General features: G+C 42.8%; 1 protein-coding gene across 6 annotated transcripts in view; it reads right to left on the bottom strand.

The window, feature by feature from the left end:
* The window catches only part of LOC146963115 (kinesin-like protein KIF21A), a 42564-nt gene that overhangs the window by 7399 nt on the left and 20023 nt on the right, over positions 1 to 15142 (bottom strand). For 2 of the 6 annotated variants that reach the window (XM_085769710.1, XM_085769711.1), the window contains exons 2-24: positions 14026 to 14248; positions 11699 to 11881; positions 11100 to 11249; positions 10492 to 10626; positions 10198 to 10362; positions 9361 to 9476; positions 8994 to 9189; positions 8702 to 8891; positions 8301 to 8364; positions 6315 to 6500; positions 5667 to 5714; positions 4874 to 4934; positions 4657 to 4768; positions 4377 to 4565; positions 4076 to 4275; positions 3861 to 3968; positions 3537 to 3605; positions 3103 to 3248; positions 2874 to 3018; positions 2573 to 2767; positions 1279 to 1380; positions 447 to 612; positions 166 to 186 (exon numbers count right to left, since the gene is read on the bottom strand). In XM_085769710.1, the coding sequence (XP_085625836.1) occupies positions 166 to 186; positions 447 to 612; positions 1279 to 1380; positions 2573 to 2767; positions 2874 to 3018; positions 3103 to 3248; positions 3537 to 3605; positions 3861 to 3968; positions 4076 to 4275; positions 4377 to 4565; positions 4657 to 4768; positions 4874 to 4934; positions 5667 to 5714; positions 6315 to 6500; positions 8301 to 8364; positions 8702 to 8891; positions 8994 to 9189; positions 9361 to 9476; positions 10198 to 10362; positions 10492 to 10626; positions 11100 to 11249; positions 11699 to 11881; positions 14026 to 14248 (3170 nt within the window). The remainder of the gene's footprint in view (positions 1 to 165; positions 187 to 446; positions 613 to 1278; positions 1381 to 2572; positions 2768 to 2873; positions 3019 to 3102; positions 3249 to 3536; positions 3606 to 3860; positions 3969 to 4075; positions 4276 to 4376; positions 4566 to 4656; positions 4769 to 4873; positions 4935 to 5666; positions 5715 to 6314; positions 6501 to 8300; positions 8365 to 8701; positions 8892 to 8993; positions 9190 to 9360; positions 9477 to 10197; positions 10363 to 10491; positions 10627 to 11099; positions 11250 to 11698; positions 11882 to 14025; positions 14249 to 15142) is intronic. The other 4 variants (XM_085769715.1, XM_085769716.1, XM_085769713.1 and 1 more) reach the window with 3 other exon arrangements.

Below are 15142 nucleotides of genomic sequence, written 5' to 3'. Positions count from 1 at the left end.
TGCTCAATAATGAAGTTCTGTAATTGTCTTTTTCTGTTTACATGTTTCCACTAAGCACCCAGAATCCATATTTAAAACTGGTAGTAAATCCAATGGAAATGTTGTGGTGTGCATGTACCACTGCTCTGTCAAACACAGTCACATTTCTATGCATCTCATACTCACCTGGTGACAGGTAACCTAACTCTTGAGTTCACACCAACACGACAGAGAAAACAAACAGAAATCAAATCAAAATCAAAAACCCAAAGATGAGAAAAGGGCTTTTCTTTTTATTTTACAGGCTTGATGTTCTTTCGACAAAGCATCAATTCTTTTTGCAAACCACAGAGGAGACTGAAGCCTGCAAAATAAACTGTAGCCACATGATGAAAAGAGAAGATGACTGAAAAGGTGATTGTTATTGACATGCTCAGGCTGGTGCTGATCTTCCTGGTGTTTCCTACCTTGCAGGGCGCTGCCCAGCAGGGCGTCCAGCTCTGGATTGATCTCAGCCTTTTCCTTCAGCATGTGGAACAGCAGCTGGTTCTGGGTGGCGCTGTTAATCTCCGTCTGCTTCAACCTGCCCTCCATAACCTTCAGCTGGGAATCCTTCTGAGCTGCCTGCAGACCCTGACAGTCACCACATGGAGCAGACACTTTATCACTTACAGCACTGTAGCAATGAATTATTTGTAAAGCTTCGAAACAGTCAAACACAATAACCGATCTATGTCTTCCAGGTTCAGCATGTTGCTTCAATTACTTCCACTTTTTCATTCGTTCAGTTTGTCCTGGTCTTTGCAGCTGCATTTCCTCGCCGGACCAATTAGGTTTCATCAAATCTAATCTCATCTAATCTAATTGAAAATTAATTTAATCAAGTTGTTCCATTTAAAGTCTCATTGAATCCAATCTTATAATGGAACCATGGCTATGAAGAAAGCAAGATCAAGATGAACAGATAAACTGGGAGACGGTTGCCACAACAACTAGCAATATGCATTAGCAATCAAAACGCAATTAAATTCATACAGTACATCTATTTTAAAAGACGTGGGCAACATAAATAGTTGAATACAAGTAGTGCCTCGGGTTTTCTTGCAATTGATCTATCCTGGTTAATAAGGCAGAGTGTGGAGCTGCGTGACTCACGATAACTAATAATAAATACGGCTTTATAAGGTTAAATAAGTTGTTTCCAGAGTCACAGAGAAACCTGACTTTACCTCTGGTCAGCCTGGGAATGCAAACAGACAGACTAATCACATTAAGACGGAGAGAAGATGAAGCCGCTACCTTATTGATGGCCATAGTCATGAAATGATCCAGGAGGAAGCGAGCCTCTGATAAGTTACAGGAGCTGATCACTGCAGTAACATCCACCGTATCTCCTTCCTCCTGTAGCCCAGAATAATAACACATCCATTAGAGTGACTCAGTAAAGGAACACGCTTTAGTGCAGCTTGTGCATTATTGAACTGATGTTGCTAATGTATGCTAATACAGTTTCTTGCTGAGAGTTGGCTTAGAATAAAAACTCTTATATCTCTGTGTTACATAAAGTTAGCCTACTACCTGAAGCTAGTTATCTTAGCATAGCACACAAACTGCAAAAAGGGGAAAACAGCTAACCTGAGCCGTACCAACATGTATTAAGGATTGTCGATTCATTTTTATGTTTTCTTTGGCTTCCTGTATTTTTGTTACTTAAGTTACAGCATGTGATACTCAAGTGACCTCTATGGAGCTTTAATGTTTTCAAGAAACCAATCTACCGAGTCAGAGCACTGAAAAACAGCTGGTGAAAAGCTTGCTTTAAACTAGCTAGCAGCCAGCTACCCAATCCTTAGCTGCCCTGTTTCAAGGATTTTATTTTTATTAGAGACTAACGCAGAAATATGACCACACATACAGCAGCTCCCAATGTGAGTACAGCCTGACAACTGATAAATAACCTGCAGGGTTTTGGAGGCCAAACAGACATAAAACCAAGCAGTTGCAGTAACTTTCTGCAGTTTCTCACTTCCTGTGATCGTGACAAGTTCTAAAATGCTGATTCGTTAAAATCAATTCAAGGAATAATAACCCATTAAAGGAACTGAAGGAGTAGGCTATCATGTAAGACAAGATAAATGAGCCATATGAACCTGGCTTAATGCTAAAACAGAATAGATATGGTCCTTTCTTTATCCTATTTTACCTAAAGCCATTAAAGCAGAAGTAAGCGGAATGTTTGTGTTAATATAAGTCTTAAATAGTTCTATCTTCCGACAGCAATCACTTATATAGAGTGTTTGGTCTGAAACACGGGTCTGTCAGTCACTCTGCTCTGCTGTAAGCCGAGGAGAAAACTTTCCTTGTATCCTACAACCTTTATCCAATGAGGAGAGAGAACGGCATAAAGGGGCGGTCCTCTCTGTGTGTGCAGCCAAGGATGCGCGTAAATGTGGTGACGTAGGGACTAGGGCGGGGACTGCTAACTCCATCGGCTGACAGGAAGTTAGCCAAAACGACCGGATCGCTTACTTCTGCTTTACAACTCCATTGTCATGAGAATGAAGCACTATTTAGATTACTGATATTCTTTCACCTTTGCTTCCTCCATCTGCATAATATTGGCCTGGCAGTCAGCGATGCTGTCGTTGATGTAGTCAATGTTGGCGCTCAGAGACTCCAGCTCCTCATTGAGGGAGGCCAGGGAGCGGTCGGCGTCGGCGCCCTCCACCGCCATCTTCTCTCTCTTCCTGGACACACGCTCCCTCCGTCTGGTCAGCTCCTCACGTTGCTGCAATGGGAGAGGGAGAGTTTAAAGAGGGCAGGACAAGAATAACGAATAATCACTTTTGTGGGAATGGAGAAAAACTGACTTTTGCCTTGTTATGATTTGTTACCTTCAGCAGTCGGTTCATATCTGTCTCCATGTTAGAGATAGTCATTCTCTGCATGATGATGTCAGTGACGCGTCTCTCTAGGGACTGCCATTTGGCCCTGGCAGTCCTGCTGAGGTAGCTGCTTCCCATCCGCACTGGTGAACTCCTTGGGAGGAAGACATTGCTCTTTGAGATACATTAAAAGACACAAAGTCTTTATACACACCGTCCCACACCTTGAAGGTCATACCTGGCTCCATTGGACTGGGATGCTCCAGATGTGTGTAGTCTGCCTGGTGTGGCTCGATGTGGGGGCTCCTGCAGAGGTTCAGGTAAGCTCACCTTCCTGCTGGCCTTCCCAGACACAGGCCGCACCTGCCGTCTGAGAGCCGTCACCTGATGCAATTCACAAAACATTTTGTAGTACAAACAGAATCAACTAAATAACGTTAAAGGGATAGTTCAACATTTTGGCAAATTCAGTTTGATGAGGGAAACCTTAGCCTCTGTAGCGTAGCTCTGAGCAGCTCGCGGCTCTGCTCCGCCGCTCTAAAAATAGCTTGCACCGACAATTCAAGGTAACGAACCTCCTCCTAAGACTAGGGATTATGGCAATGTTGAACTATCCCTTTAAGTGTGATTTCACTTCCAAACCCTCCCTGCATGACCATGAGCTTGTCTTACTTCTTCATTCTTCCTGCGCAGAATCAGCTCCTGTTGTCTCTTCTGAGCCTCCAGCTGCCTCACCTGGTGCTGTAAGGTGAGATCAATATGAAGGAGAAAGTGTTCAGTATAGAAAATAATTCAATTTTTTTTTAGTCATTTGTGTTTCTTCCCCAGTGATTATAACAAGAAACAACTAAGTGTTTTCTATTTCCCAGTACCAAAGCACTGTTGTGGAGATTTTGAGGTACCTTAATTATTATCAGTAAAACAAACTCTAGAAATAAAAGTACAACAATAAGGCCTATAAAAAATGACACATATTGGTGTTTTCATCCCTCTCACCTCGGCTCTACGCTGGTCTTTCTTCAGACTGGCGATCTCCCTGTTTCTCCTGCACTCTGTGGCCCTGTTCCGCTCCTGCTGCTCCTTCATCTGACGCATCAGCACCACCTGGTGGACAAACACACACACACACGCGCGCGCCCAAAGCATGAGATAATTAAGTCAGCACTGCAACAACACAACAGTAAAAGGCAGTTAATAACCCATTTATTCACCTTGGTCTTCTTCATCTCGGTCACATCTTGCTGGAGTTTCTTGAGCTGTTTCTCATACTGCGACTGGTTCTTCAGCAGGCGGGCGTGTTCCTTCTGAGCCGACTGGAGCTTCTGCAGCTCTTTGTTCATGGAGCCCAGCTTCCTCTCATACTCAACTTTGATCCTCTTGGCCTTCTCCTCAGTCCCCGCCTCCACTGACCCTGGAGATTATCAAGAGAGGGAGGATGAAGCAGCCTTTCATATGTTTTGTTCCATCTTACCTCATCTTATCTGTGTCGGGGATATCAACAGTGTCTCGTACCCATGTTGTGCAGCACCTTGTCCCTCTCCAGCTGTGTGTCTCTGATCTTGTTCTGCAGCATCATCAGCTTCTGTTCGTACTGCTGTTTGAGCGTGTGCAGGCGACGCTGGCTGTTCTCCAGCTCGTCGATCAGCTTTTGCTTGATGGCGATCTCACAGGTGATGTTGGCCAGATCAGCCTGGACGCTCTCTGCACGCAGACACACATCGCGGGAACAAATAAATTTGGGCCTCTTTTCTGCTACGCATGTGATGAATTATTTTGCGAAAGATAACGTTACCTTTCTCCTCCAGTTCTTCAGAATCGGATTCATCAGATGTGTCTTCTGCTGCCATGTCGAAGTCCTCCTCCTCTCCGTCGGCATCCTCCCCTTCTTCGTGATCGCTGCCCTCCTGGACACATTAAAGTACATATAGTGAAGACAATAAAATACACACAAAATACTGTGTGATGATGAACATCTTTAAACTAATTTGAAATCTAAAAGCTTCACTTACCACCTCTGCCTCTTCGGTTCCTCGCTCCTGTTCATTGTCTGGGACTTCCTCCTTGACGATGCTGAGAGAGAAAAAAAACATCACGGCTACCAACCATAGGCCTACCTAGAATATTTATACTCTTGGTCAGATTTGGATTAACAGCAGTGTAAATTCAAACACAAGGTGAAGGATACATGCAAATGATTATGTGCTTTTTATTGGATCAGGAGCAGATGTGGAATCAGTGTTGATTAACTAGTGGTTTCACTGTGATGCATCGGGGGGGGAAACATTAATGTTAAACATGGAACGATATCAGAATTAAATTATCATAATTATTACACAGTTATTAGCAATCACATTACAAACTAAAGCCAGAGCCACACACTGCAAAGATTTGTTGACCAAGTTCAACAGAACTTTTCAATAATATTTTCCTCTTTTTCTTTGGTTAGGCTACTTATATCTGATCTGAGATCTGATCAATATCTTGCAGTGTGCAGCAAAGAGGAAAAACAGGACGAACAGAGGGTTAGGAGAAAAAGGGAGGAGGTTGGTTAAGAGATCTGCGGGAACGTAAACCACCTGTAGGTGCAGAAGACGTTAGAGATTAGTTACTTTGGGAACTCAGAAAGGAAGACATGGGTTAAGACCTAAGTGAAGTATCAACCGGGATCTTTTCAATTACTGGGTACATTTCAGTGTGAACACAAAACCACATGAAGTTGCACGTCCGTGCCAAACTAGCTGGTAATTGGATCAGTTTTCAGGTTATGGGATTTGACCCAATCCAGGATGGGATGTGGCAAACCTGGCGTGTTCAACCTCTCGGTGGCGACTCTCCTCGTATCGCCTCAGCCTTCAGAGAGGGATGGGGGGGGGGTGAGCATGGTGTGGTGTGGAGGTGAGGAGGAGGCAGAGACAGGCCGTGGAAGACGGAGCAAGTGAGGGAATATTACAAGATAGGAGAAAGACAGAGAGTGAGGCAGAGCAGCAAGAAAGACAAGTGTAGAGACTCTTCAAATGATGATGCCTGACTGTGGAGATGGAAATCCTGCCAAGAACAGTTTAAACCTGTTCTTCATGTCGACATCAGGTATATAATGTGGCCTTTACAAGTATATAAATATAAATGCAAGGACACGTTTCCACACGGCCACAACTGAAGGATCAATGAACTGTGTGCTGAGTTTGTCCACAGCTTGTCCATCTTCATCATCAGCTGTCACCGTCTGAATCGAGCACACACTCCATCAAAGAAATAAACCTCTTATGCAGGAACCACATGTCATCACCATGGCAACAGACAAACATAAAGACCCTGCCATTTTAATATTCAACAAAATATTTGTTTCAGTCTTTAACGCTGAAATTCAACAACAAACAAACAACATGGTGAGGAAGTAAAAACCTTAAACCTGAAAAAAGTCAATAAACAAAACAAGGATGCCTGCTCTACCTTTTCTTCTTCTTCTTCTCCTTCTTCTTGAGCTTCTCCAAGTCCTTCTTGGCCATCATGATGACGTCGCTGGCCGCCGCCTCGGGGGCGAAGGAGCCGGGGCCGTACAGCGAGGAGCGGGTGGAGGCTCGGGACAGGTTCTTCCTCAGGTTCTCGCTCACAGCCTCACTTTCAAAAAGTTTAGCTCTGAGGGAAGAAACATCATCACTGTCACATGACCGTCGCCTTTCACTATGTTTACTGCCTGTTTATGGTTTATTGTTTACTGAATCCCCATTAGTTGTCACCACCTGTGAACGGTTGTGTCGTTTCAGGACTGTTTCTTGTGTAGTTGTTTAATTGGTAACACTTAAGTACACACTGTTAATTATTAGTTAAGCATGAAATACTGAAGTCATCATTTATAACACATGAATACTCATTAGTATGCAGTTTATAAACACAGTTAAAAATGTTTTACTCATCATTGATAAGCATTAACTGTATTTATAAACTACATACTAATGAATATTCATGCATTATGAATGAAGAATTCAGTATTTATTAATGCTTAACTAATGCTTAATAAGGCAGCACAATTAAGACCACTGACATGCTGCTGCAACCCAAATTACACAGCAAAATGGAAGGATTTGGAAACTTCATACTTACCACGTTTACATGATGTTTTTAAAGCGGAATTAACTTTAATTCAGAATTAAATGATTTTAATTCGGAATTAAAGCTCTCATGTAAACGGGGCAAATTAGACATACCGTTACAATCTACAGTATACTGGGCAGTAAAACACTGTATGAGCAGCATTCTAGTGGCCTGAACCAATGGTCTAAAGTCTGCCTTCATATTTGGTTTAAGGAATGTAAGTCACCATCACTTGAAAGACAGTCTAAGTTACTGAGATGAGTTGCCTTTGACCCTGAATTTAAGCCCGCAAGGATTGACGGGAGGTTTAAACATTGGTATAGAAGGGGAATCACTTCTTACTGCTCAATTACATCCAAGGGAGAATTTGATAGTTTTCAGAAAATTTCAGATACATATGGGCTAGAAATTTTTTTTTTCTTTAGGTATCTTCAAACCAGGTCTTATTATAACGATCCTAAAACCACTAGAGGAAAGTGAGACCAGCTTAATCAACATATTGACATGTACAAAAATAAGGACAATAGGAAACTTGTTTCAAAACTGTACTCCCGTATTCAATCTATTAAGAAACACTCAACAGATAAGATTAGATTAAAATGGGAGAAAGAATCTCGAACTGTCATCACAGAAGAAGAGTGGTTGAATATGCTCTGTGCAGTCAACTTCCTCTACTGTAGTTCTGGTCTCTGGAGAGATTTCTGCTGGTGGAATCTGGTTAGATATTTCAGAACCCCTAAGTTAAAATGTGTGCAGACAGGGGAGACTGTGTTGGAGGAAGTGTGGTGAACAGCTAGCAGACCATTTTCACATATTCTGGAGCTGCCCAGCTATTCAGCCATATTGGCAAAAGATTACACGAGTAACACAAAACATTTTTGGTGATGAAATTAACAGCTCTTTTTCTACAATCTACCTGGGTAATATTGCACCCCATATACTGGGGAGAGACAAATATCTTTTAAAAATATTATTAGCAACCAGTTAGAAAACTGTAACTTGAAGCTGGCTGCGGACCACACCTCCAGCAGAGTCAGACTGGATCAATATTGTGACCAATATCCAAAATATGGAAAGGATGACCTTTTCGTTAAATCTACAGACTGATAAATATTTGCACTAGTGGGAAAAATGGATTGTGTACATGTCCACTAGAGATGCTCATTGAGCCATCATTGTACTTGTAACTCCATCAGTATAACGTCTGAATGAATGTATAGGTGGCCAGCTGTTTGTTCTATATCTCTCTGTATGTTGTCTATGTTCCTTCTATAAAAATAAAGTACAAAAAAAATAGTGTGTACTTATTATAAAGTGTTAGCGTTTAACTACCAGGACACATACCTGAGCTCCTCGATTTCTTTGATATAGTTCTGAATCATGTTTCCGATTTCTTCATTACCTTCACCTGCAAACAGATGGATCACTTTTTCTTTATCATGGTTTAGTGGCAACTTGTCAGGAGCACAAACCTCACAAACAGGCTTTTGTCAACCAGCAAATGTTAAAATGTTAAATATTTTACCAAAATCTTGAACATGGAGAAAGACACATATAAGAAAAAAAAGAAATAAAAACAACAACAACAAAAATAGAAATTTAACTTTTAGCCAATGTTAGCACATTCTCATCAAAACCCTGTTGAGCCACAGCTGCTGGCATGACTCAGTAAAAGTAAACAAGGTGATTCTGCCATATAAAAAGCTTTTGAATGTATTGGCCATAGAGTAGGGTAGAGGTCTTACCGGCTTTAGCCAGAGCCTGGTTGGCCTGGTCACTGAGGACCTGAGTCAGTCTGGCTCTCTGAGCGTCGATGGTCTCCTGCATGGCCTTCACCCTCACCCTCAGGTGGTTGTTCTCTGTCTGCAGCATGGAGTTCTCATGGACCAGGTCGTTGATGCCCTCCATCCCATCCTCACCCACCATTCGCTTTCCCTTGGGTATCAGACAGCATCATTCATGTCATTGAACAATACTGTTTTTTCCACTCACATCCAATGTATTTGATTATTTCCACTACTGTCCGCGTGTTCTTACGGTCTTGTACTCCATCAGCTCCATCTGCAGTCGAGCTATTTCAGTTCTGAGAGCGCTGATCTGCTGGCTGGCCCGGTCCTGGTTCACCATCACCTTGTTCTTGATGTTGCGGGCTCGGTTGGCGTACTTCAGGGTGTTCAAAGTCTCCATGAAGTCCCGGTCTGACGGGCTGATACAGGCGATCATCACAGTTTGACTGAAGAATACAGAGATGAAGAAAAATGATCAGTCTCCGTGGAATATTATGATTTTTTTATGGATATATGCGACCAACACAAGAATTGATTTCACAGGTATTTGAAAACGCTTCATTTTCTCTAGATATAAATTTATATTGTTATGTAGCATATACTTCAGCAGCACAGACCTGTTGCCACCTAGTGAGTCCTGTAACAGTCGTGTCAGTTTGGAGTCTCTGTAAGGCACATGAGTGGAGCGTTTACTCCTGTCTCCCAGAGCACTGATGACATTTCCCAGGGCAAGCTGATGGGACAGAAGAAAAGAAACACATTGAAGAAGAGGAGTTTGTCTGAGAACATTTTCAAAATGGTTAGATTGTGATAGAGAAGCTGTTGTGTTAGGCCCAGTCCAAATGTTCACCCTAACAGACACTAGGTCTTAGGTCGATCTAAAAGTAAAATCATTAACTGAGAGCAAAAGGCTTTCTAACAGACATTTTGGGCTCCTCCTTATACAGACTTACTACAAGTTTGTATTTGTGCAGACTTTACCTGAGGGAATTACCCACAGTTCATAGCACTGGGTCATTAACTTCAGGGCAGGCATGAAAGGAGCTAATGCTAACGTTCAAATTACAAGAAAAAATCACTGGTGATTGAGAGATGGCAGAGCTGAGTGCAGCTATTTGTCCTATGATGGCAGGATGATTCTAAATATGCTTTTATCAGATTCATCAAAACATCTCTTTTCATAATTTGACATTTTGAGTCCCTGCAACCTTTCTCACACTCTCAGTCACTCATCACAATAACTAAGTGTGTGAAGGTTCACAACTCAGTCCTTAGGGAACATTGGGATTAGGTTTGTAATTCATGTTTGGGCCACCAGGGGGCTCTGCTGCTCCAGAAAAATCACAACATAGGTTCCTTGTTTCACATCAGGTACTGTAACAGCAAACACTTGATCTAACAACTGGTGACAGCAGTGCAGCGTTCAGAGTGAGATGTGCTCTCAGCTTCCTCACCAGCCCACAGTTGATGGAGATTCCCTCTTTGGCTCTGTCTCCCGTTGCTCCGGTTCTCTTCAGTCTCTCAGAACCGGCCAGGTCCACAAAGTGGAACTTGGCTGTCAGCGTCTCAAACTCATTAATCTCAGAGTCATTAGCTAAGCGGTTGTCTGTTACGTTGTCCTGGAACAGTTAGAGCACAACAGAGAATAAAAGGTACAATTTGCATTTCAGTCAGGAGCAATAACTGTGAATGTAAGGTGATCAGTGACATCATTGGGCTCTTTAGTAGAAGAGAGGCAGAGTACTTACGTTGTTATCAGGAGAGCAGACTCGAACTTGGCACAGGTGGATGGTGAAGATGGCGTGAGAGCGCGAACTCTGGACATTCATCTGGGTGCTGGCTGTCGTACGAGACAGAGCGCCCAGCTTCAGACACTGGATCATCTGTTGGACAAGAGATGAAGGGGAGGAATAAGCTGTATTCTCACTTCATAAGTACTTTTAGCTTGAGTTTATACCTACACAGGAAATCCATCATGAACTTATTAAAAATTATATTTTCTTCTTGAGATATTCAATAGTATACTCATCAAACAGTCAATCGATCAGTCACTAACTAAATTTGAATAGAAGTTTTCATAGGCTAGTGCAATTCAAAAGTGTTACACAGAAAAAAGTACAGAAAGACACAGCTGACAAGGATTAAATAAAAACAAATTAAAAACATGACATGATTAATCATATAAGAACAGATCAAATGGGTTAAAATACCACAAAATTCAATTTCAAACATAATTAGCAGAAAGTGGCACAAGAGCAAACAGATGCCGCTCCTGAGTAAATACAGTTAAACACAGGACAGATGTGGCATCAGTGCAAAAGAAAACTTGTTGTTGTGTGGTGTTGTTTGAGCTGACCTCGGCTGCAGAGGTGACGGTGCGGGTGGTGACCCCGACAGTATAGATGCCTCCATTGGCGTCTTCGTGGATTTTAATATTGGACCTCTGTTTCCTGGCCTCGAGGTCTCGGGTGGAGTCGAACAAGTCCAGCACCTCCTCGTTGTACAGCTGGAAAGCAGGTGGAACGAGTTGAAGAAACAAGAAGCAGGAAATCGATAACACACAGAGATTACGTGAAGGAGCGCTCAGTTGCTGATCCGTCATCACGTCGTCTGTCATTGCTTCACTGTCTCATCTTTGTCTCCCCAGCTGCCTCCTCACCAGCTGTTGGCAGCCACTTGTTGGCTGTTAAAAATAAAGCCAGTAGATGAGCACAGAGACGGGCTAATGACAGTTTAATGGCCGTAGGGTCATCTGGACGCTTTAACGACCTGAACCTTTCACCCTCTGCCGACCTTTGCCCTCTCGCTGTCGGCATGTTCTGGCTATGTCAAACTAATGGACCTGAAGTGGACTAGATGTTTTCGGTTGAGACTCGTTTCCAATTTCCAATGTTTATATCCTGTGAATCTGTTTGATTGTGCTCTGCCCCTCTGTGTGTGTGTGTGTCTCTGCACCTCCAGGAACTGTGCGTTGATTTTGAACTCGGGGACCGGCCGGCCCTGCTCGGTGGCGGCCTGTCTTCGCTCCTCCATCCCTTTGAACAGGTGGTTGACGGCCCGGGGAATGATACCCAGCTCATCCTCTCCGATGTTGACGTCGAATCCTGTTCCCATGGTGTAGGTCTTCCCCGAACCCGTCTGCACACAGAAAAGAAGACACATTGAGTTTTTGTTTTTTTTTCCAAATGGGAATAAAAAAGACGTGCGTCTCTTATCTGTGTGTTTCTGTTTATTTAATGTCTCTGCACAAAGTCTTCATGTCAAAAAGAAAGAAACACTGGTATCATTAGAGAAAAGGGTAGGGGTGCAGCTCTGGAGAGTTTAGGGGGGGTCAGAGGGGACCTCTCTATGTTGTCGCCATGGTGACAAAAAGAGGAATGCAACATTGAGCTCGAATTCACACGTCACCCCTTCTCCTCCCTGCTGAAATGCCTGAAAGACCTTGGCAGTCTGTGTGTGTGTGTTGTGATAGATGAGGGACTCTGTGTCCAAATATGTGTGTGTGTGTGTGTGTGTGTGTGTGTGGGTGTGTATGTATGAGAAAGACTGCTGTGCTGTGCTGTCTGTCTGTCTTATTGTATGAGATTGCACCTGTGTGATTATGTGTCTGCACTATTACTTCTGTGTGTGTCTTTTGGGTGTGCGCTCTGTGAAAGCCTCTTTGACAGAAACACAACGGCTGCAGGGACAATGAGAGGAGAGAATAATGGAGAGAAAGAAGGCGAGTGGAGGGTGAGATTAAGAAGAGGGGAAGTCTAACTGCTCTTGTTCAACTCCAGCAGCAAGAGACGCCATATGAGAGGAACTTCTCCTCATGGACAGTTACATTCAGACCTTAATGACAGTTTGAGTGCAACCAAGGACATTGTTACACATCATCCCTCTGCTTATCATAACAGCAGCTGACAAAACCTACAGAGTTCATGACTGGTGATAAATGGTAGTGATAAAATGCCATGATGTGTCAGAGTTATGGCATTAAATCGATGTTACAATTTTCTTATAATAGCAAGAGATGGACTTGAATTAAATTTTTTATTCTGCTGACATGTCAGAGATTTGATTAAAACTCTCAAACTTTGCTTTCGATCTTTTTTATTGACTGAAAAATCCAAACTCAATTGAATTTGATGTACTTCTTTCCCTCAGTTCATCCCATGTTCTTCAATCAGTGTCACATCAAAAACATTAAAGGGACTACGAGGAGTTTCAGAAAGCGAAATGTTCTCACACTACATTTCCCATGAGCCTCTGCGCACACAGTGAAATTCTTTGACCGGCGCAAGATGGACGAAAGTGAAAGCATTTGCCAAGAATGTTTTCATTAATCAAGAACGAAAGTCGGAGGTTTGAAGACGATCAGATACCGTTGTAGTTCCGACCATAAACCATGCCAACTAGCGATCTGGCGGCGTTATTCCAATGCGCCCAGCATTTCCAAACTAGGAAAAGCTGGGCGAGTCGACCACTAAATAATAATATCAAAATAACTATAAAGACAAAAGATATATTTATCGAAAATGGACCCATTAACAAGTGTGGGACGTAGATTCATCCACATTAATATGAGACTCTTTTATAACCAAAAGCAAACTCCTCGGGGTCTCTTTAACTGTGTGATTTAAACAATACGTCATTAGTATCAGAAGCTCCTAATTAAGAAAAATTTAAGCGTGTAAAATATGTGAAATGCACCTTTCCTAGAGAACTTTGCCAGTTATCTGCAGACATAATAATCCTCAGAGTGGCCCTGATACATCACACATTTCTGAAGAGTCCAGACTGTGGGGCTGTCAGCAGCCAGGTTAGAGTTTGGTGTTAATGTCTCAGAAATATGTTTTGATTGTGTGCTGTGCTGCAGTTCTCTGCTGTGGTATGAGGTGAAGCAATCTGCTCCCACTTTGCTTTCATTGGGCAATAAACTCCCTCTCAGGCTGATCTATTGGAGCCAATATGAAGCGCCGGTGGTGTGAGCAGGTCGGAACATGTCAGCTGATAGTGTATTGTCGGAGCTGGTGTGTGGCAGAGGCCTGTTCACTCCCTCCACGCAATGAAATCATCTCCACATCACATGCTGCCATAAATCTCTGTATTCTGGAGGCATCTCCCTCCCCTGCAGCGATGGAAAGTCAAAACCTCAGCAAATGTGGATGTGTGTGTGTGTGTGTGTGTGTGTGTGTGTGTGTGTGTGTGTGATGCCCCTGTGCTGAACTAACAACTTACAACAGAAGAAAAATTCACTTTGCAATCATACGTGTGTGTGTGTGTGTGTGTGGACTGACCTGTCCATAAGCGAAGATGGTGGCGTTGTATCCCTCGAAGCAGCCCTCGATCAGGCTCTCTGTGCAGTGTGTGTAGATGCTGTCCTGCTGGGTGTCCATGTCAAAGACGTGGTCATAGGTGAAGGCCTTGTCCTTACCCAGAACCACCTGGGGCTCCCCGGGCATCACATACGTACAGATGTGACAACCTTCAATCTTTTCTTTGGCCAGCTGAGGACGAATCCTGGCGGAAAAACACAGACATGTATTGATTATATATTGCCTATTGGATTGATTAATTAATTACTCCTGTCATTAGAGCTAATCAAATTAACCAATCAAACCTCTTGGTTACATTTGTCTATTCAGGGATTTTAAAGGTTCTGGTCTGCAGTTGTTTGTTAGAGTGTGTGCCTGTGTGTGTGCCTGTGTGTGTGTGTCTGTGCGTGTGTGTGTGTGTGTGTGTGTGTAAGAGAAGAGTGGAGTTGTCTGTGCATGCAGTAAGACTACCGGCTTCCATTCAAAACTGTGATTGATTGATTGATTGATTGATTGATTGATTGATTGATTGATTGATTGATTGATTGATTGATTGATTGATTGATTGATTGATTGATGCTTTGATAGTAAAAACCAATGGAGTGGAGCTCAAGATGGATAATAAATTCACTGAGCTGTGTTCAGATGAGTGCTACTACTGTGCAGCGTGTGTGTGTGTGTGTGTGTGTGTGCGTGTGCGTGTGAGGCCATGCAGTGCCAGTACACATCACAGTGCCCTCACTGTTCACGAGAGAGAGAGAGAGAGAGAGGAAGAGTGAGCGAGAGAGCTCTGGGTAAACAGTCCCGCCCTGGATTTTCATTAAGGAATCGCTCTGTTTGCTTTAGTGCAAATAAACACACTGTTATTACATCATTTCCTCTCATGATGCCCCTCTGCCTCTCATCACTGAGCGCACTGTCCACCTGCAGAGGAAGTGGAAATATTTGGACATATTGGGAGCATTAAAATGTCAGGAATATTTGAGGCCTTCGTAGAAAAACAATGTAGATTTGACACAGCTACATTTTTAAAATACTTGAGTTACAGTAATATTGAAATACTCAGTCATATAGTATATAGTATATAAAAAAGGAAGTT

The sequence above is a fragment of the Trachurus japonicus genome, chromosome 23 (genome assembly GCF_045865225.1).
Source record: "Trachurus japonicus isolate A0001 chromosome 23, Traja_1.0".
Lineage (NCBI taxonomy): Eukaryota > Metazoa > Chordata > Actinopteri > Carangiformes > Carangidae > Trachurus > Trachurus japonicus.
This window is presented reverse-complemented; position numbering and strand designations above follow the sequence as displayed.